Raw genomic sequence first — 22,336 nt, 5'->3', positions numbered from 1 at the left:
AACTCTTGTATTGTAACTTTCAATATGTTTCTTCTAATTTTAGGAAGGCTCATAGACCAGCAATCCAACAAACTGGCGAAAGATGAAATGCTGCAGATGATCCGGCATGGAGCCACGCATGTTTTTGCTTCCAAAGATAGTGAGCTGACAGAAGAAGATATAAACACTATTTTAGAAAGAGGTGAAAAGAAGGTTAGAGAACAGTTCCATATGGAATTTGAAGGGTGTCAAACATTAAATATATATGTGCACAAAATAGAAACGAAATCTGGTTATGTAAATATATTTTATGCCTGATTATTACTTTATTGTTCATAAATATTTTATGGCTTATGAAAATTTTGAAGAGTAGAATGAGTGAGTTATAATTATTTCAGACTGGGTGCACCGCATCTCAGGCGCTGTTTGTTTCATGGTCTTTAAAAAAGATGTTAATTTTATGCCAGCAATAAGTGACGTAATTCGTGTCTAAATGTACTCAAAACCTGTACGGAACTTTATTAGGGAATAGGTAGCTGTATGGAAAAACGAACTGCCATTTCAGTTCCAAAGAGTTGGGCATAAATTGAATTTAAATGTAAAAGTTAAGTGATGCAGTTGTAGGGCTACATTCCTGCATAATAAATTTAGTTTAATGGAAAGTCTTGGAGTCAGATTGTTCAAAATTGAAAAGTGTCATGGGTGTCTCTTGCTAAAAGAAAAATGTAAAGAAAAGTTTGAATTGGAAAAAGACACTAGGAATGTTTTAATAATGCTGCAAGCTGATTTTTTTTCAGAAGAGCCTGGCTTGAGTGAGCCTGAAAGTATCTTCTTGTGCTTCTAGACAGCTGAAATGAATGAACGATTGCAGAAAATGGGAGAGAGCTCCTTACGAAATTTCACTATGGACACAGAAATGAGTTTATACAACTTCGAAGGTGAAGATTATAGAGAGAAACAAAAGGTAATTTTTTCCCAAAGTCTTTTAAGATGAGGTTAGAGTCAAGCATAAAGGCCACAGTAGAAATTTTATGGCTCTAAAGGTTAGAGCTACTGAAAAATTCTCTTGGCTCTGCAGAATCATCAATATTCTGAATTTTCGTTAAATTTAATACATGTTATAATCGGGTATAATTGCTGGCTTATTTTTGAGCTCTTATAGTATCCAAATTGAGCACAACGATTAGATTTGCTGTGCAAAAATCTGTTTCTGTTTTGCAGTGCCACATTGGTCATTATTTTTGTGACTTTAGGAAAGCATACAGTTACTTTACTTTTTTTATTCTATACTGCATGTAGCTAAGCATGATGGAATGGATAGAGCCTCCCAAACGAGAACGCAAAGCTAATTATGCAGTCGATGCATATTTCAGAGAAGCCCTACGAGTCAGCGAGCCCAAAGTCCCAAAGGTAAGAAGTTGGCAAGTATAGACAGCATTTTATATTGGTCTTCTGCTCTTCTTCTCTCCTGTGTTGCATCCCCAGCCTTCACCCTGTGCTGGTAATAAAATGCATGTATTTACAAAGGGATAGGTTGCCAATGCTGCTGAATTTTGGCAGTTTAATTGCACAGAAATCAAACATATATTGTTAATGTATTTTTGAAGGCTCCTCGACCTCCAAAACAACCAAATATTCAGGATTTCCAGTTTTTTCCACCACGGTTATTTGAACTTCTGGAAAAAGAAATTCTGTATTATCGTAAGACTATAGGATATAAGGTAATGCTTCTGGTTTGTTTTTTTCCCCCTCTTCAAATTAGTGAAATGTATTTGTATTCTTTATGGATTTACTGCAACCCTGACAGTAGCTAAATGAAGTCAGTGAGACAGCAGCTGAAAAATATGTATTATTCTGGTCTTATTTTTTGCAATGTGCTTCTCTTTGTGAAGGAAATAGCTTAAAACCCCCATTCTCCTGTTTCTTTTCTGCAGTGGAACAGTAAAAAATAATCTGCAATTCCTTCCTTCATTAAAAACTTCATATCTGTGTAGCTTTATGTTTTCTGGTGGGTTCCTGGCAAGGAAATAGGGTAGAAAAAAGTGACAGTTCTGATGCTTCATATACTTCTTCTCAAAACCAGAAGTGTGAGGTGAGGTCTAAGGGGGAAAAATGATTTTTGGCAAATACAAGATCGCTTTCCAGGATATGATTTTTTTTTTTTTTTCTTTGTGTTAGAGCTTTTGTATATCTTGTGCAGAAAGGCAGGAAGTAGCTTAAAGTAATATTGGAGTTGACTTTATGTTGATATGAAGGTAAGTAAAGTGACAGCAATTTTCCTTGCGTTTTGCTGGGATAAAATGTTAGAAAGTGTGGAGAAGTCTGAATGTATTACTACTCTAAAAAGAAAATGAGACGACAGACTTACCTTATTTAACTCTTCCTACTGTGCCTTAGCTAAATTTCTTCTGCTTTCCTGCTGACATACTGGACAAGCACTGAACACAAGATTCTGTTTTGATGTTGCTTTTCATTACTTGTGCCAGTATTGGCTGAGTAAATCAAATGGATCCCCTACTTGCAGACATGTAACTTAGTTTGAAAAGCCTCATGTTTCTTGGCAGATTGCAGCAAGAAGTCACGTATAAAATGTGTTGGAGAACGTAAACTTGTCATATGAAGCAACAGATAGGAAATTGGTGTTGCCAAAGAGTAGAATTAATATTAGCAAAATAAATTTTTAAGGAAAAGCAGAAGCTGTCTTAGGAATCTAGTTTGAAGCAAGAAGAACTTTATGTGGATGGCAGAGTAGAATTAAGATAATAAGAATTAAAGGAAGTGTAATTAGCTTAGGGAAAGAAATTATTCAATTAATACTTCAACAAATAAGGCTGAGGGAATTGGTAATGTTGAGAGCATGCCTGTAAAGAGAGAGGTGTTTCAGTCCTGTTAATGAAATCTGTCCAACTAGATAGGTCAAACCTGAATACTTGCTATCTTAAAAACTTAGTATGACTGTTCAATGGTGGTGGAAGAGATAAATGTGATTAAGTTTTTTCTGCTTTGAAACAGAAGTATAGCTTTCCATCCGAAGAGAGTTTATTAAAACTGAAGACTGCCATAAGCAACATCAGAAGGTATCAAATAGGTAAAAGCCAAGCTTTATGTGTCAGGGTTAACTTGAACCACGCAAGCCAAGAAAGTTCTTAGCCAGATATTAAAACCAGCTTGTAACTTCCTTTGCCTTTTGCTGCAGAAATACCTAAGGTCTACAAAATCTTAACTGGTTACTGCTTTCTGACTTGTTTGCTGCTATGTGCCATGGAATTGCAGTACATGGTTTAAAGGTCACAAATACTAAATTGGTGCCAGTGTGGAGAGGGACAGATAAAATGTTGGTAGGCCTTGTCTACATGGTGTTTCTCTGCTCCGTCCTTTGGCAGTGTGTGTAGCTTTATAGTAAACCTGTCAGAACTTAGTATTTCACTGTAGTTATAAATTATAAGGTGTTGGATGTAAGAGAGCAGATCCTTAGTTAATGAAAAGTCATACTGAAATCAGCGAGCTGTGATGGCTGACACTAGGTGAGGCTCTGCTGCTCACAATTTCCCTAAGTTATGATGCGTAGAAGTGGGGGATACAGGGTGTAACAAAATTATAACATATGTTTGACAAAATCTAGTCCTACTTTTGGCAGGAGGGGTTAAAGCAACTAGGTCTGAATCTAGGTAAAACAATTTGGTAACCTGTACAGATCAGTGCTTAATATTTAATAGTATTTAATATCGTTTACATGTATTATATAGTGTTTCTCACTGAAGTTTCTTAAAGAAAAATAAATAAGACCCTTCTGTTACTTATAGGTGAGTAAGATGAAACTTGTGAGACAAGAAGGAGCAAGCATAAATAAATGACAGTATTTGATACTCTTGGAGGATATTTTCAATTTTGAACAGTTTTGTAACTAAATACTTTTATGGTGGTTTGGTTTCTTCAGGGTAGCCAAAGTGTGGGGTGCTGGTTTTGTTTTGTTCCATTTTATTCTGTAACAACAAATGCTTAGTGGGTATGGATGGTATCAGATCTAATGTGCTTATAAATTGTAAACCAAGGTTGACATAAAAGTGCATGGTCTCTTTAATACTGTTACGGCATTATTGCTTATTGATCCCCTGGTTTTAGGTCCCCAGGAATCCTGACCTCCCAAATGCAGCTCAGGTACAAAAGGAGGAACAAAAGAAAATAGATGAGTCTATGCCTCTGAATACTGAGGAAACTGAAGAGAAAGAAAAGCTTCTTACACAGGTAAAATAAAAACAGCTGAAGTATTCCATCTTATGTTTTTAATACTATGGAGTATAAATATTAATAATGATAAATATGCACAGGAAAGCTACACTGATGCTACGGAAGGAAGAAATGTAATGATTTTGCTTGGTTTTGCTTTGAGGGACCTTTCCTGTCCTTGAACAAGTTTCTTATTCACATACTATTTCCTTGAACGTCTGCAAGATTTCTGAGGCAAGGACTTGTATAGCGGATCCACTTACTGGGTTTCTCCTATGCATATCTACCTTGCATGTTTTCTATCAAAAAGGGTTTTAATCAGAGAGGTCAAGCCTCTCTGTACTTTAAAGCATGTACTTTATTTACACAGATGCATAAGACACGTCATATCCATTAATTCTGTACTAGTTGGGATGTTAGACATGTTCCTTTTATACTAGTTTCTTGGCTTTTTGAACTGTTATCCTGATGAGTAAGCTTATTAAAAGCTAAACGTTAAGGAGAAGGCTGTGTCTCGAAGTAACAGGGTTTTCTGATTTGGCATATTTCCTGTAAAAGGACTGGGGGTAGTGTACCTGGTGAGGAAATCTGCAAGGTCACTATTTGACTATTAATTTCACCTGTTTATAGGGGAGGAAGTATTTCAGCTGGTGCTGATATGCATGTCAGTACTGCTGGTAATGATTAAAAAGAAGTTTGTGTGTATGTTGACTTCTTGTAAAGATGCTGATTGTGGATTGAGCTTATTCATAGAATCATAGAGTAGTTAGGGTTGGAAAGAACCTTAAGATCATCTACTTCCAACCCCCCTGCCATGGGCAGGGACACCTTACGCTAAATCATATCACCCAAGGCCTTATCCAGCCTGGTCTTGAACACTGGCAGGGATGGAGCATTCACAACCTCCCTGGGCAACCCATTCCAATGCCTCACCACCCTAACAGGAAAGAATTTCCTCCTTATATCCAACCTAAACTTCCCCTGTTTAAATTTTAACCCGTTACCCCTTGTCCTGTCACTGCAGTCCCCAATGAAGAGTCCGTCTCCACCCTATTCAGGTGGAGAACTGACAGTTCCTTGTAGGTGTATTTCGTGATGAAAGAAACTCAGTGCACTACAAATCACTGTTCAGGCATGTGATTTTCTTGTTTGTTTGCTTGTTCTTCATGTTATCTCCTTTCCCTGTCTTTAAATAGTAATGTCTCATTCTTGGATGATGCTTTTGTGCCCTGCATCTCACTTAACTGTTGTTCAGTTTTGGATTCATTTCTTCAGTACGTAACAAATCTTCTGTTTGACAGTGCTATAGAGTTTCCATCTGAATGCAGCTTTTTGGACTAGAGATCATTTCTTGACATGCTTATGCTTTCATCCAACTGTTTGTCTGGTTCAAGGTTTGTAAATGTCCAAAGTAGGAGCTCTTGCTTTAGATACTTGCACTACTCTAAGAGCTTCTAATGACACTTGCATTGCTGCACCCTATACACAAAAGACATTTGTTGCTTATATCTGTTGAAGGGTGACTTAAAATTATAGTAACCTGTCACTGAGCTCGTTTCTTTGGTGAATAATACCACATAAAAAGTTTAAAAAGAAAGAAGACTAAAGAGTTCTTACTAATGCATGTGGAGTCATGCACAGAAATGACTTTTTAGACTATTAAGGATTCAGTAATAAACCCTGGATAGTACAAGTTTATGGAAATCCTGAAAGACCATTAACCACCGTAATTATGTGCCATTGTAGAAGCATTGCCAATTGTGGCAAATGGTACATGCATAAGACAAAAAGTTTGCAAAATGTTTCCCTTCTACCTGGTAATATCTTGATCTCCTGCTGCTCACAGGGTTTTACAAACTGGAATAAGAGAGACTTTAACCAGTTTATTAAGGCTAATGAGAAATATGGCCGTGATGATATAGACAATATTGCCCGTGAGGTGGAGGGAAAGTCACCTGAGGAGGTCATTGAGTATTCAGGTTTGTGATATTTTGAAATGGTTCTTACTAACGTGGCATCACCATCATTTTGCTGCATGTTCTTTTAAAATTACAAGATGTAGAATTTGGATGTGTATAAGAATAACAGTTTAAAGTGCTGATGGTTCTTTTCAGCAGAAATTCTGTTAGGTTGAATTTGCAGCATATAAATACATCTTCAGCTGCCTTTATCCCTCCTTAGTTAAAATTTAGAACTTGGCATAGTTAATTAACATTGACAGCATAGTCTTGTAGAATCATGAAGTTGCCTTATAGTGGCAACATGCTTCTTTATGCTGTGAGTATATACGCTATTTTAGCTAGTACCAAACAAACTGCGTCTTTGTTTTTTGTATTTACACAAAAAAAAAATTACATTTTACAAATTATCTTTTGCATTTTTAGCTGTTTTCTGGGAACGTTGTAATGAACTACAGGACATTGAGAGGATTATGGCTCAAATTGAACGAGGAGAGGCAAGAATTCAGCGGAGGATCAGTATCAAGAAAGCTCTCGATGCCAAAGTAATCATTGCAGGTTTTTGTTTTGCAGCTGACTCCTTCCAAAGTCCTTCAGAAAATGAATAGTTGGGGATGGGAGTTCTAGCATTTTATATAGCATATGCCACGTACCAATAATCTGCACTAATATGTAACAAGTCCTTGATGTAATATCGTGTATTTAATAGTCCTCGTTTTTGTTTTGCGTTCAGATTGCAAGGTATAAAGCACCTTTTCATCAGTTGCGTATTCAGTATGGAACAAACAAAGGGAAAAACTACACAGAAGAGGAAGACAGATTTTTAATATGCATGTTGCACAAGATGGGCTTTGACAAAGAAAACGTGTACGAAGAACTAAGGCAGTGTGTGCGCAATGCTCCTCAGTTCAGATTTGACTGGTTTATCAAATCTAGAACTGCCATGGTAGGTATCAGTTACATGGATTATGCCAATATATCATGTAGTTGGTTCCATTTTTTAAAATGCCATCACATAAAATCTGGATTTGTACCAGAATATTGATGTCTAAGAAACAAGTGCTGGAAGAATAACTTCATTTTTTATTCTCATTTCTAGTTTTTAATGAAATAAACTTTTCCCTTAGTACAGCAAACAATACAGCTGAAACAAACAGCTCAGGAAACCTGCCAGGATGAGGTCCCATGTTACCCAAAGGGATTGATGCAGAGGTAGACTATCCTTACCAATGTCCTTGTTACATTTATTGTAAAACTAAATTTTTTGTCAAACAGTGTCTCATAAAATGACTGCTTTTCAGAATTATTTGACAATATTAAAGACTGAAAACATCTGAATTCTATACTGTTTTTCTAATATTGGTGGTTAATTTCTAAAAGCATGAGGAAATTACTGATTCATATAAGAATCATTGAAGCAATTTGTAGTAGTGAATAAAGATTATCACATGTAAGTGCTTGAACATTTTTCATGCTTTCCTGAAGACTTTGTTAATACTTAGAGAATATAATACAAGTTTAATTTTTTTTTTCTGTCTGCTTTAATACAAAACCACATTGCTCTTGGCTGATACAAATGAGTTGAGCACACTGTCCCTTATACAGCTGTTAAAGTTTCTCCCCGTTGTCTTCTAAGCAAATTAAATGCAGTGCTGCAATCACTTAACTTAAACGCCACTTCGTACACAAATCTGGATTTTCTAGTAGTTCAGTGTAACAGTTGTAGAACCTTTGTGCCTTATTGTTTACTGCTTTCATTTCCTGGCCTCAGGATTTGTTTATAAAATGTACTTTCAGAGTTCTGGGTATGGTACCAAGAAGAAATAAAACATGAAGTATTTAAAATGTGTATTTTAACAGGTGGGAATATTTTCTTTTCCCAGTGCTACTTGTAATTACATTACATTACAATTTCTGCTTGATATTTCAGCAGTTAAAGTGCTTCTGGATAGTACAGCAGTGAGCCCTCAATTAGAATTACAGGCTTTACGTGCTAAAATGTCTGTTTGGAGAAATATTGTATTTTTAAATTATGTCCTTGAAGAGAGAAACCTCTAATATTTAGTCTGTTAGAAAGTTTCTTTTAAATTGTCTGTGGAGGAATCCATTTAAGTAAACTATAGAAATGGGTACTAGAAATCAAAATGTAGCTCTACATTTAATAGTAGTTGATGTATAGTTAGGTTGAGTAGAGTTAAATATTCCATTGAAATCTTGTAGATCCTTATATTCTATATAACTTTCTTCTTTAAAGGAGGTGGGAATTACTGCTAAAGTGCAGGAATATGTTCTGTGGTGTCTAATTTTGAAATTGAGGCACTGGGGATATAGTGAAACTTCTGGCCTGTGTTTTCTCTTAAAATTCTATTAATTAATATTTCATTTCTTCTGCTGTTACACAGTTGAATGTTATGAAAATATCAAGCTAAAGTAATTTATAATTTTCTATGTGCATTTAATTTTAAGTGTCCTGTATTGTCATGATACATGTGGTTTCATAATTTGTAACTGCCAAACTCTGATGCATTTTATGTATTCAAATATCCTGACATTTGTGGAAGTATTAATTTCTGTGGGTCCATTTTTGTACCAGTTTGGTATTTTTATGCAGAAATGTGCTGGAAAGTCACTTGGTATCAAGGATAATGAACCAAGTATAAATACAGATCTTTGTAAAGGAATAAATAGTAAATTCAGTGAAAGTGGGTAAAAATTCTTAGAATACTGAAATTCACATTTTCAGTCAAACTGGTATAAAACAAGGGAGAAATGGCAGAATAATTCTGAAAAGACCTTACCAGGCTCTCTGGGAAAACTTTGTTCTACTAACCACTAGATGTCTCTTCAGTTCCATATAACTAGTTAATTTATCTTCCATCTTGTTTCTGTTTCTTCTCCTTCTGAATATTTCTCTTTGGAAAACAAGAATTCTGCTTCATTTATTTATTCCAAAGCCAGATAGTTTACCCAAAATGTAAGTTTTCAAAGAGATTGAGAGTGCCCAAAATGGTCATATTTTTAATTTTTTAACCAGGCCTAGAGGTTTGCTTTTTTAGGTTTAGTCATTATGTTCTTTTATTTCTGGCCTTGCAGGAAGAATGCGAAATATTCTGGCAGTAGTGAATCATGTATCTGTTTTCTGAAGTCATAAATTATGCACATTCTCATTTTGCTTTCTGCAAACTCTACCCAGTGTAAGACAAATGACTCCTGTGTAAATACAGGGATATACGGGCCTGTTGACAGAGCTTAGGACTACTTTCACTCCCAGGTCAGCATCTCTGCCTTCAGTCATGCAGAAGTTGATGGTTCAGTGCTCCCATCTTATTTATTGCAATACTAGTCTTTATAGCTATGAAGGGTGAGCAAATTACATTTTATCTCTTTCCATCCTAAAGAGAAAAGTAGCAGGCCCCACTAAATAAAATCTCATCTCTAAAGGTGCCAAGCATTTTAAACTCTTAAGTCTATTTTTATAGAAATAAAATGGAATGGATCAGTCCATATTGAAATTTCAGTAGCTCGGTGCGGGGTTTATCATGCAGATTCTTTCTGATGGTAAGTGTAGAAGAAACCTGTGTGCATGTCGCATCTTACTGTCAACTGCTTCTGTGATTCTCCAGAGAAAAATTGTTTTTGAGCCCATCCTCTGTCCACGGCAGATGTTCTGGAGTACTCCATCTGGATTGTCTAACCATGAACCTGTACACTTTAATAAATGTATGTATTTATGCAAGTATTTTTCCGCAGGAAGGAGGATGATTTTTCTTAATGCCTTAGGCAAATGAATCAAGGTTATTTCTTAGTCCTTTCTGATTAATTGCTTGTCTGAATTTAACACAAACCAGTTTCTCATATGGTAGAAAGGTTATAGCTGATTGTTATTATGGAACAGCTTATCATCAGTCTTCACCTACAGTTCCTAAGTCTTTGAGTTCGGTGTATGCAAATTTAAGTGAAGTGCTTTTGACATACAGACAATCCTCTCTCTACTACTTCTGCTTACCATCTCTTCAACTATAGAGTGTAGGGGTTGGGGTTAGAGGTTCTCATTTGTTTGGGGATTCAATGTGTGTTGGGATGACTTGCACTGAAAAGTATTCTCAGACTTGTTGCCTTTTTATCTTAAAAGCTGTTGTGTGGGTGGAATTTGAGGGTTTGGCATTCTTGTTGTTGGCTGAAGTATTTTAGCTCCAGCAGGACTGTCACCTTCCAGGGCACAAGCATAGCACGCTAATTGTTATGACTGAACCTGTATGGCGGGGGAGCATGGGGTTACTTTTGCGTGTGTGTGGTAGGAATGACTCCTTATAATACTCTCTTTGCAAAATGGTGCATATCAGACTGCAAGGTTTCCAGTAGAGAGTTGTAAAGAAAAATGCCCTGAAGAAATTTGGTTTTCATGGTAGGAAATACTTATGCAGTGGCAGGATTCTCTCTGTCCATTCTGAATTGCAGAGAGTTTATCCAAGGCCATGGAGCACCCTTCGCAGAGGAATCTGTGGAAACCACAGAACTACAGGAATGTGGTTATTAAGCTTGAGGGTATTAATGTCTCAAAGATGAGTCATATGCGTGACTGTTTCATAACGTTCAGGATCAAGAAAGTCTGCAGGCTGCATCATTATCCATCATGTTACATGATGGTTGAAGCAATATACAGGTTACAGATGCTGAGGAAATGGGAGCTAAGTCCTGAGCAGGAAAGGTCACCTGTTCACTTCATTGCAAATGGACCAGTTGCAGGTTAAGATTTATGCTGTTAGATAATTCTAGGATAGCTTGTTGCTCAGAAATTGCTCCATTGAATTTAATAGAGATAAGGCATATTTTTCTACCTTTTTTTGTGTGAGAAGAAAGCTTCCTGCTTTGAGTTGCAAAGAAACCCCATGGAATTACTGTTCTCAATGTACATAGAAAGTACTGAAATATTTTTTAATGTATAAATGACCCTTTGACATTTAAACAGTTTCAGGTGGCTTGGGAATCTTGGAAGTGCTAAGAGCATTTAGGGCCTTCTACCTTTTGGGTGCTATTTGACTTAAAAGTACGACAGTGAATTCATAATTGAAGACTGTCCGTGTTTTTAGAGCTCTACAGTGTCTTATCACAAGAAGCGAGTCTGTGCTGCAGAAAAGTATTCCTTAAGATGGATTCCTTTTTTTAGGAAAAATTCCCTTTTGTTTCTGCTTTAAAGACGTACTTGGAGACCTCTTTTACTAAAATCTGGCATAGCGTGCTGGCAGGCTACAGTTTGCTTTGTCTAAACAAGATGAAAGATCTTAGGGTGTCAGTTTGGAAGATACAGGCAATCCTGAAAACTTCTTGTCAGGAATTTGGATATTGTAGTAAATATCTCTCCCTGTTTATAAAGAAGGTTGCACTAAGGTAAAGACAGATGAACAATAACTAAGCTAATCTTACTAGTACATGAATGTTGAAAGTGTTTGGGAAACACAAATATGATGGAATTGAAGAATTTTGAAGATATTTATGTAAATGAGATAATCTGCGTAATTTATTTAGAGAATTTGATGTCTGTTTCCTTAGGAGTTTCAGAGACGCTGCAATACTCTCATATCATTAATAGAAAAAGAAAACATGGAAATTGAGGAGAAAGAAAGAGCTGAAAAGAAGAAGAGAGGAGCAAAAGTTACAGCAGTATGTTTAACAGCACTTACTTTACTTCTAGTGGAGTGAAGTTCAATTATTTTGTTAGAAAAGGAAAAAGATAATTGGCACTGACTGGTTCAGTATAAACGACTAAACTGAAATATTTGTCTGTTCACAACTGTCCTAGTTTTTAATGTAGGTAATTCTCAATTCATAGTATTTTGGGGCTTTTGCCCCCTCCCCCCCCCCCAGTCATTTAATTAGCAGAGGAATACTCTTCAAGAAGACATAGCACTGGCCTCTTTCTACCTGCATATTACATCATATGTTCCCTTTAATTTAATCTGATCATTATTCCTCCCCCATATAGTAGTTCCTGGAAGAAGAAATAAGTGGTTTTATTTTAAAGAGTTGTAATCTTTAGAACAGAATTGTGTATAAGTCAAGGTCCTGATCTTGTAATCCAGTTCATGGTATGTGTGGTACCTGTACCATTGAGACCGTGTAGTGATTTCATAAAGATAGAAGGGGAAGTGGAATTAAGTGTCTAAAGCTGAGATTTTTGTTTCCCCTTCCATTACATCCTACCAAGCTGAGCTGAAATAGGTAGTACATTGGAGGGAGTCACTCATCTTCCTTTTGAATAGTGAAGTATGTCAAATTATTTGTCTTTTTTATAATGCCACCATTTAATTGAATTTATAAATTTTCCCTTCCCCATTTTCTAGTCACAGAAGAGAAAAGCAGACTTGGCTACTGAAAACTCTGGAAAAAAAGATGCCAAGAAAGTGAAGTCATGAACCTGAAAATTGAATGCTAAACATAAAACTGCCACGTTCTTCTCTCCATCTACGAGTATTAATTGCCAAGTTCTTTGTAATCATGGTACTCCCCCAAATCCCACAGTTTACTTTTGCAAAATTTGTATCCTTTACAATGTCTTTCTTTACCTAAAATGTGTAGCTTTATATCTTATGCATTCCAGTATTTTTGTGTACTGTATTTTGTGAGTTTCATGTCTTCGGCAAAATTCACTCAGTCCTTGTTTTTCTGAAGCTTGTGCTGAGGTTTTAGCTTTTATATGTTTTATATGCTGCTGCTTTGAAAGAAAACCTAGATTCTATAGCTGTATTATTGTTGTTTCATATTTTAAATTTATATGGCTGTTGGAAAATAAACTGACTTATTTGAAGAGAAATATACTTCACCTTTGTTCTCCCTCCCCTCTCTTCCTGTTTTGCATTGCGACATTTAGAATGAATGTTAAGGTTTGTATAATTGTGCCTTCATCACTGATCAGATTATTTTCAGAGGAGTACTTGGGATCAGGAGCATGACAGAACAAAAAAATCTAATTAGACTGACATCCTTGTTTGCTGTCAGCATTAAATTGACATTTTCCTCTGAAGTGTTCAGAAGGAAAGCCAGCAAATACTTGGTTTTTTTTTTCTTCTTTGTCAGTGGTTTCTACTGGGCTCATACATGCTGAAGTACAGGGTGAGGTGTTTTTCAGAATGACCTCTAGATGAGAACTTTCCTATGCCTAAAGAACAGAAGTAGTCAACTAGCAACTTATTTTTTAAGTAACAAAAGAATCTTCTGGCTGGTAGCTGTGCTGGCTTCTGCTAAAAGATCTTTGTTGCTCTAATTATCTCTGCTAACTTTCTGCTTTTACCTTTGATTCACCATGTCAGTCAGAAGCAATGGGGATATGTTATGGTGTGCTCCTTTTTAGTATTTCTATTTTAATGAAGGGATGAAAGTGTTGGATGTATGACTTCTTGACTTTGCAAGAGGCAAAGAATGGCCTTTATTAAGCAGGTTTATAGTTTCTGCTCACCTTGGAGTCTCTGCCTTTCCCAGATCAGCAGAACAGTGCCTGTGACATCTAATGTTTTACTTTAATCTTCTGTCTCTGATCTGGTGTCTAGTATGGACCTTGCTACAGTGAGACATGCCCTCATAATGTCAAGTCTAGATTAATGCAGTGTGCTTTACATGGTACTTCCTTGAAGACTAATTGTAAATTTCCTCTAGTAGAGTTTGCTTCCTTCTGTGGTTTGTGTTGTTTTGAGATGGGGAAAAAAAAACCTCTTTAAACTCTTGGTATTTCATGCTTTGCATTCGCTACATTCTTCTGTATTTGTAAATTGCAAAACTTAGTATAAGGTTCTTGAATCTTAGGACAGAGTTCTGCCCATATTCTTTTATGTCACTTAAAATATATTGGAATGTCTTTTGAAGTTTTATGGGATTAATCTCTGTAAGCTTGATAAGTAGTTCCCAGCCTTTCTAGGTAGTCTGTGTTTAAGATTTGGGGCAAATGGGTGTGGTAGCTTGGTTGAGCATTTTGAAAGATGAATAATTTGAATTTGTATTTTGGAATGGAGCTTTTTTTGGGGGACCAAGTTATTAATTATTTCATTGTGCTTTAATTTGGAAGTCTTGTAGCATAGAAAATAGTATTCGTCTGTTGAGATTCATCTGATGAGAGCTTCATCTAATAATGATGGGGCTCAACCTTCAGGCAGAAGGTTAGTGATGGGTGTCAATGCATACTTTTAAATGAGTATGCAACCCAGATGGGATAGGTCTGCTCAGAAAAGAAGGCTGACTTTTCAAATAGAATTTTGGTATTGGAGTAGTTGACATCCTCTTTTATCTTTGGGAAAAGGACATCCCATCTAATTATGGGTTGGAAAAAAGGCTGTGCAGCTACATACATATATAATCACAAATCCCTGGAACATTGCTATTAATAGAGGAAGATACCTTATTTATATTTGTGTTTTGGCTCCCATGTCATTCAGTAGTTTCTAGCCTGGAATTATAAAAACAAGTAAGAAGAGGTGAGAAATAAAGGCTGGAATAGCCAGTTGAATTTTTACTGAATTATATGGGTAGGTCTAGACCTTATTCCATTGCTCCTATTTAGCATCAGGTGAATATTTTAATGTTTAAGTCTGTATTCTGGTTTTGTTTATTGTAGATTAGCTTTGTTTGACTTGCATGTTTTTGTGTATCCAGTTTCTGTGTTGTAAGTGTATGGGAAGTCTTAAAATGGTAATATCTCAGTGTGTTCTTTTATGCCGATTTCTTTGTTTGAGTTACCACCTGAGTTAAATGTTCACTCTTTTCCTCATTCAGTGACATGATATACTAGCTATATAGCAAAAGATCATGCAATTGTTCTTCCAGATATTATCCTCTTGATCAGACAGCTTCTCTGAAGAATGATAGATGCTCCCAGGAACTATCTGTTATCTCTTCGAGTCTGTAGTTCCTGGTTAAACTGAATGTGCTGTTGAACAACAGTCCTTGAGAGCACTTGTACACTATATACTGGTTCCTCAGCATATTGAGTCTTCCCATCCATCATGTCCCACAGTGATAACTAAAGAAAATTGCTAACAGCTGCTGGTCAGGATTAAAGTAAAATGGATCTTTCTTTTCCTTTTTCATTCTCCTGGTTGCACATGCACACACAGTATGTGCCTAGCAGTATCTAAATCATAGAATCATAGAATAGGTAGGGTTGGAAAGGACCTTAAGATCATCAAGTTCCAACCCCCCTGCCATGGGCAGGGACACCTCACACTAAACCATGTCACCCAAGGCTTCATCCAGCCTGGTCTTGAACACTGCTAGGGATGGAGCATTCACAACCTCCCTGGGCAACCCATTCCAGTGCCTCACCACCCTAACAGGAAAGAATTTTCTCCTTATATCCAATCTAAACTTCCCCTGTTTAAGTTTTAACCTGTGACCCCTTGTCCTGTCACTACAGTAAATGATATGCTGCTGTGACTCAGAATTAGATGGACTGAGGTAAAGGAGTCTTCCTACTTTTAACCAATATGTTCTTAGATGAGGAATAGTTTTTGTAAGGAATTTGTAAGCACTGAATGGAATGTGATGCAAAACTTCTGGGAAGTCTGGGCCTTCGGGCAATCTGGGAGTTGCCAAAACAAAATTCTTGGTAAAACATTTTGAAAAGAATTCATTTTTTCCTTTGAGTAGATAACTAAAACTGGACGGTGGTAGCATGAGGCTTGAAGAAACAGAAAGTAATCTAGCACCTCTCACACATCAGGCAGTACACTTTCCATCCTGGGAGAGGTCACAATAGTTGTGTTCTTTCTCTTTTCACGTATTCATCACTTTCACATAATCAGTCCTTTGAGTTATGTTAGTGATGACAGAGTCACACAGCTGACAATCTTCATTATATTTAATTTCAGTTTATTATAAGAACAAAGAGAAGGAATGAAGCTTTCTCCCTGCTGGTTAATATTAGACCATCTGTAGATACTGTTTGCACAAGTAGCATTACTATACTAAAGTATTAAGTAAGAATTTTGTAGATTAGCATTGCTTGTTTGATTTAGTGCTAATGATGGTTATGGTTTAAAAACAATCCAGCTTTCACTCTTTGAGATCATAAGCAAGAGGTGCAGCATAGGGAAATTAATCAGAAGCTTTCTAAATGCCTGATGGAAGTAACTTGTGTTATGCAGCTCCTGCTGTGTGCTGCTGTGATGGAGGGGCTCTCTGTGCATATCTCTTCCCCAGGTTCAGTGGCAGGATTAAGTACTTTCAGTGATCAAAAATTAATGCCGAAGCTAACAAGTGTGGGCCTTACAGGTTGAAAAAGCATATGGAATTTTGCAGTCGGCAGTAGTGTGTGCGAATGTAAAACGTTGTGGTTGGTGCAGATGTTGGCGCTTGTGATGTTGGAAGGGATTGATCACTGACTCCAGTTCCGATCTGGTTAAGGTAGCTTGGCGGTTGTTACTTTTTACTTACATTTATGTAGTCCATGTGCTTAGCTTCAAGCATGTATGTAAATGCTTTGGTGGGTCACAGTTATAATGTTTGATATGTTCTCTTTCTGCAAGAGTTAGTTGAACTTGGTTTGCATATTTTTAAGTGTAATGTACTCTTTAAATGCATTTGCATGATATCCATCCTTTCATAAGAGCCTTAATAGGAGTAATGTTTGCTGCCTCGAAGGTATGTCTACATTCTGTGCTGTTGAAAAATAACTTCTGAACTTTTTCAAATTGAGATTTATTTCTTAAGCTGTACATACATGACAATAAAAGTTAATACAAACCTGACGTCTTCTGGTAATGATCATTCTGGTACAGATGGGCACATCCCCTTGGATACCATTCGCCATAGTGTGGTTTTGTTTTGTTGCTCTTGTACCTCTCATAACCTTCAGGCTGTGGTAGCTGAACCTCAGGGGAGGCTGTGTGGCAGTTCCACATCTGCTTCCAAGCTTCCTAATTTCCTGTCATCTAAAACATTAGTAATGGCTGTATTTTTGTGACAGCCTCACTTGTGTTGTCTCTTAGTGTGGTATGGTACAATGTATGTTGATCCTGTATTAAAGTGTATTACTGGTTTTGTGTTATTCCATACCTCTGGTGTGGTACACAAATAAAATACTTTAGAGCTTAAATCTAGGAGACACAAAATGGTAGGGACCAGGAATTTTGTCACTGCAGCTGCTGGTCCTTAGTAGATGTGCTGTGTATTCGGCTTGGAGAGGTGCACGCCTTAAAGGAATGCTCAGTTTTCCACTTTTTTTCTCAGAATGACCACCTATAAAAAAAGATGGTGTGTTGCTCCAGAACACCAGTTTATCCTGGCATTGGCTGGTAGCAGTTCCGCTTCACAGTGGATTTGATGCCAACCCTTCTGGAGAGGATGCTCTGTTCAAAAATGGGAACAGTGATTGTGTGTGCAGAGCCAGTCAGTAGCTGTGGAGTTTGTTGTCATGTTCTTACTGTATGCATTCAGTGGTTTTGGGAAGGTCAGGCTACAGACACCTTTTTCAGGGAACAGACCTTTTTATTTCTACACGGCAGTTTCTTGCCATAAGCAAACAGGCTGAAAAGTCTTCTTAATTTATCTTCTCATTTGTTAATTAGGGCACACAGCTAAAGGCCACAAAGTCTTAATTTCCACTGGGCAGTTTGGGAAATGGCATGCATTATGTGTCTTCCTTCTCAGGCTTAACAGGTGGGTATTCTGTCAGGAGACCATAGGGTTTGGAGCCCACTAAGGCTTCTGTCAGTTCTCTTCCCTTAAAGCTGTTGCTATCACACTTTAAGACAGCATTCTGAATTTCTAGGTAACCTTGATTATCAGGGCTTTGGTTTTTTTGTGGGCTTTGTTTTGTTGTGTGGTTTTAGTTGGTTTGTTTCATTGGTTTTGTTTTTTTTGCCTTTTGCCATTTCTGCTTAGGAGAAGGTAAGAAGTGCATTGAATACTGAGTATTTCAAATTACTGAAACAACCCTGAGGTTGATAACCCTTAGACTGATAAAATTTGTAGTTGAGATCTTGTGAAGACAGGGCAAAGTGTGTTGCACGCTGATGCTTTATGAATTTTATGGAACTTTACAAAATTCCAATATATCCATGCAGTTAGCAGCCAGTCCTCACTTCATAAGAGTTGTAATACAGATTTTCTTCAAATAGTAACTCATTACTTGAAGAAACTGGGTATTATAAATTTTTAATTGCAATTCACCTTGAGGAGCTGGCCATGAAATACATCAATGTCATCTCAAGTGTCGTGTTCTAACCCATGCCACTGACCAAGCCCCATGCAGCTGCTTGCTCACTCCTCCCTCTACTACCTTACCACTTCCTGGTAGTGGGATGAGGGATAGAACTGGAAGGGCAGAAGTGAGGAAATCTCTGGGTTAAGATAAAGGCAGTTTAATAAGACAAAAGCCAAATGCACACAAAGCAAAACAAGGGATTCACTCAAGAATCTGCTTCAAGAGCCTTAACGCTGCAGGGGTCTCTCAGCCTGGTGTCCTGGGTTCAGCAGTAGCAGTCATTTTTCTCCTCCTTGGTAGCTGGTGCAGTGCTGTGTTTTGACTTTCGGCCTGGGAGCAGAGCTGATAACACTGATGTTTTGGTCTGGCCAAGGACTTTGGAGCGTCACGCTCTCCCAGGGAGGAGGGGAAGCCAGGAGGAAGCAGAGACAGACAGGACACCTGACCCAAACTGACCAAAGAGGTATTCCATACCACAGCATGTCATGCCTGGGATGTAACAGAGCCACCCGGAAGGGCTGGGACTGCAGGGTTGGAGGAGGTATTGATTGGTGCTTGGTAGGGCTGGGGGGGGGGGGGGGGGGGGGGCGAGTTATTGGTTGGCTGGTGCTGAGGTGTTGTATTCTCTTCCCTTGTTATTTCCTTTATCATTATTATTATTGGTGGTAGCAGTAGTGATCTGTGTTATACCTTAGTTACTAAACTGTTGTCATCTCAATGTGTGGGAGTTCCATTCTTTTTGACTCTCCTCTCTGTCCCTCCTGGAGTAGGGGAGGGCAAGAGGAGGGGCAAGTGAGTGAACGAGCTGTCTGGCTGGGTTTAAACCACCCCACCTGGCTGTTGGTATGAGCACGTGCGTGTTTCCCTGCCTGCTCTGCACTATCTCCCCTCATAGTAAGCTCCTTTCAAAAAACCCTCAACCTGATGTGACTTGTGCCTGTTCCCTTTTCTGCTTGGCATGGCAGGAGAAACCCTTTGGGTGGCTGCCCCTAACCCTTATGTCTCGAGGTGACACTTGTGCATGGTTCTGGAGCTGAAAAAGCTGTTCATGGGCTTGGGAGCCTTGAGTGCCCTGCGGGATTTCAAACCTGTGGGTTAGTGTTTTTATTCAGTACCTTGTCCCCAGCCCAGGGGAGGCTGTTGCTTGTCTGGTCTTCCCTTCTGCCCTCCTCGGAGGCACTTGTTGCTGTTCCCTATGGAGGCTGCGTGGTCTCTGGACAGAGCTGTGCTGCTGCATGCTGAACTGCTTGTGAGGGTGGAAAATGGAGAAGTTGCAAGTTATTACTGTAACCTGCTGTAACTGTTAGTTGGTGTCTGGATAGGGGGGTGATCAAGGAGCAGCAGGATGCACAGATATGCTTGATGTGCTTGATAAAAACATGGCTGTTGTTGGGAAGAAGCCTTTGCTTCCAGGCCCCATCTCAAGTCCTGCTGGGTCAGTTGCCATCATGGGTGTTTTCTTGAGGAGGCTCCTTGGGAGCCTGTCCAGGTTAACAGATTGGGTGTCTTGGCACAATTCCCTGTCACTGTGTACCCTAACTCTGCTGTCATAGCAGGCTCCTCTTCTGACATTTGAAAAACAGAGGGAAAAGGTTGAATCTTGGAAACAATTGCCTGTGCCAGGCTGGGTTGAGAGCTGAGCTGGGGAGCTCTGTAATTACCTGGAGACTGATGGCTGAACCTACCTATTTTGGTTGGTAGTAAGCTGAAGTTTCAAGTGCAGCGACTGTAACGTGCTGCTGAGTGAGCAGAGTTACCACTGCAGGCACTTGGTACCTGCACACACAGAGTTACCATGTGTGTGCCTCGGGGCAGAGCATAGCCTGTGAAGGCAGCAGTCGGCTTGTCTCTTCTCACTTCCCATTTGCATTGTGCTCCTGCTTTTTCCCATTCAGACCCCAGGATCTGAAAGGAGGAAATTTGAGGATGGACCTGATCCCATTGCCTGCGGATGAGGCCGGTGGTGTGGCAGTGCTGCGGTGCTCTCTGCAGTGCCTTACGTTTTTATCCTGATGGGGCTGCAGCCCAGCTGTCTCCTCAGGGCTCTCCAGTCCTTACCAAAGGTACCTGCAGAGCACTTGGCTGCCTGGCTGCTTACCACATGAGGGATGACTTGAGCAGCTCTTCCTGTCTAAAAATTGCATTATATTCAACTTTAAAGGCCTCTAGTGAAGTTTTGAATGAAGCTATGAGCTGATGTGGTGCTCAGTGCAGTACTTGGAGAGCTCAGAGCCAGCCTCCGAGCACTGTGCTGCCTGTGTTTATGTGCATTTGACTTCTGCTTGAGGGAAGCCTCTGCACCACAGAAAGTGGCGTCACTTGGTGCCACGGGGTTTTGCTTCAGTGACTTCCCATTAAAACTGTGTTGCTGGGATTTAAACAAATAACTGCTGCCCCTGCAGAACATAATGTGTGAGCGTTACTTTATGCCCCCTGTAGGTACACACCTGAAAGGATTTCAGTGATTTACATTACAAAGTGATTTTGATGCATGCCGAAATTCACCTTTCCATGATTCACACTTGCTTGGTGCACTTGTGGAAGAGGTACAAGAAATTTCTGTTGCTTCACCGTCAGCCCTGGAGGCTCAACGTTTTCCTTCCATATTCAAACCGTAAGTTAATCGTAGCTTTCTGCGATGCTCATTGCTAATGAACCGCTCTGTGTGTGGCATCTGATTATTCTGCAGGCCCCGAGATTTTCTGTTGGAAACAAGGAAAATCGATTTCAACAAATTCAGTTGTTGCCATCTTATTAGGTTATGGTCCTGGATGTAAATTAATGTTTTGAATTTATGTCACTGATCAATAGGTGCAATTATTGATTTGGGATGTACGAGGTAAAAAGTAAAATAAATTAGTTTTTGTCTTTGTTCTTATAACATGAAAACATGTCAAAGTTTATTGAGCTGCAGGTTGCTTTGTAGTGAACCTGAGGTGGAATCAGAGCCGCAGTAACAACGTTAGTCTATTCATTTCTTGGATGCTAATGGGATGTTCTTAAAATGCTGACTTAGAACCATGGGGTGTAAGGGTTTGGTGTCTGACCACAGGTCCTCGTGCCCATCCCATCTGTGGGACTCGTGAACAGTGGGAAGTTCTCATGTGCAGCCCTTTTAATTGTGGCTTTGTGCCTCTTGTGTAAATGTGCTCAGTTACAGGTGCTGGTAGAGTCATGCCCATGCTGTGCTGATTCAGCATTTCAGCCAGTTTCAGGCTCTTGCTCACCTCATAGACAAAGATACCTCGACTTGATGTTGGCTGCAGGAGATGGCTATTTCTTCAATCCCTTATAATGCCATAGCTGTGAGACTATGCAAGTCCAAGGAGTGGTGGAGACTGCTTGAGGTAAGCCATTGACCTTACTCCAAAGTGCAGATACCTTTCTACAGATGGTGATTGAGAGCAGCCAGCTGCCCATCAGAAGTATGAGTGTGTCCTTACCATCACCTGGGGCACCTACCAATTGGAGGGAATGACCCTCATCTATAATTAGGGAGCATGGCTATTTCTTTCCATGGATCCTTACAAACAGTGGCTTGATGGTTGAGTAAGAAATCAGCTAAAACCAACTGAAAACCAGGACGTGGTTGTGTAATTGTTTTTTTGACATTAAAAGCACCAAGTCCTGCATGCTGTGGCAAAGCTTGTTTTCTTCTGATACTCAGTGTTTCCGTTAGATAACGGAGCTCATTTGAATTGCAAAGACAGTTATAATGGTTTTATGAGGAGACTGAGTCTCCTGCAGGGGGTGGAACACAGACATCAATTCAGTTGTTGTAAGCTGGTTTATGGTGTTCTGGGCTGATTTCAGGGTCTGGACTGATTCCTTGATGGTATCTCAGCCCCAAAAGCTAAACAAGTCTTCTGTGTTGCAAGCGCTGTTTCTTTACTGGATATACTCTGTCGTTTGTGTGTGTTGAACACAGGATTTTGTACTCTGGGTACCACTCTACCTCAACAGCTTTCTTGCTGTCAAAAGC

The 22,336-nt window shown here is 38.8% G+C and overlaps 1 protein-coding gene across 2 annotated transcripts in view; it reads left to right on the top strand.

Annotated features, from left to right (window-relative positions):
* SMARCA1 (SWI/SNF related, matrix associated, actin dependent regulator of chromatin, subfamily a, member 1) overlaps positions 1 to 12,979 on the top strand; it is a 29,439-nt gene extending 16,460 nt beyond the window's left edge. The window contains exons 15-24 of one of the 2 annotated variants that reach the window (XM_061446113.1): positions 44 to 192; positions 824 to 943; positions 1,279 to 1,389; positions 1,587 to 1,700; positions 4,102 to 4,224; positions 6,053 to 6,185; positions 6,591 to 6,709; positions 6,898 to 7,110; positions 11,715 to 11,825; positions 12,506 to 12,979. In XM_061446113.1, coding sequence (XP_061302097.1) covers positions 44 to 192; positions 824 to 943; positions 1,279 to 1,389; positions 1,587 to 1,700; positions 4,102 to 4,224; positions 6,053 to 6,185; positions 6,591 to 6,709; positions 6,898 to 7,110; positions 11,715 to 11,825; positions 12,506 to 12,577 — 1,265 coding nt within the window. In that variant the 3' untranslated portion in view covers positions 12,578 to 12,979. Of the gene's footprint in view, positions 1 to 43; positions 193 to 823; positions 944 to 1,278; positions 1,390 to 1,586; positions 1,701 to 4,101; positions 4,225 to 6,052; positions 6,186 to 6,590; positions 6,710 to 6,897; positions 7,111 to 11,714; positions 11,826 to 12,505 lie in introns of those variants that run through there. The other variant, XM_061446114.1, reaches the window with a different exon arrangement.
* The last annotated feature ends 9,357 nt before the right edge of the window (positions 12,980 to 22,336 follow it).

This window comes from Pezoporus flaviventris, unplaced genomic scaffold, assembly GCF_033815535.1.
Source record: "Pezoporus flaviventris isolate CSIRO_AGI_PZ_B2104156 unplaced genomic scaffold, CSIRO_AGI_Pfla_v1 ptg000005l, whole genome shotgun sequence".
Taxonomy (NCBI): domain Eukaryota; kingdom Metazoa; phylum Chordata; class Aves; order Psittaciformes; family Psittacidae; genus Pezoporus; species Pezoporus flaviventris.
This window is presented reverse-complemented; position numbering and strand designations above follow the sequence as displayed.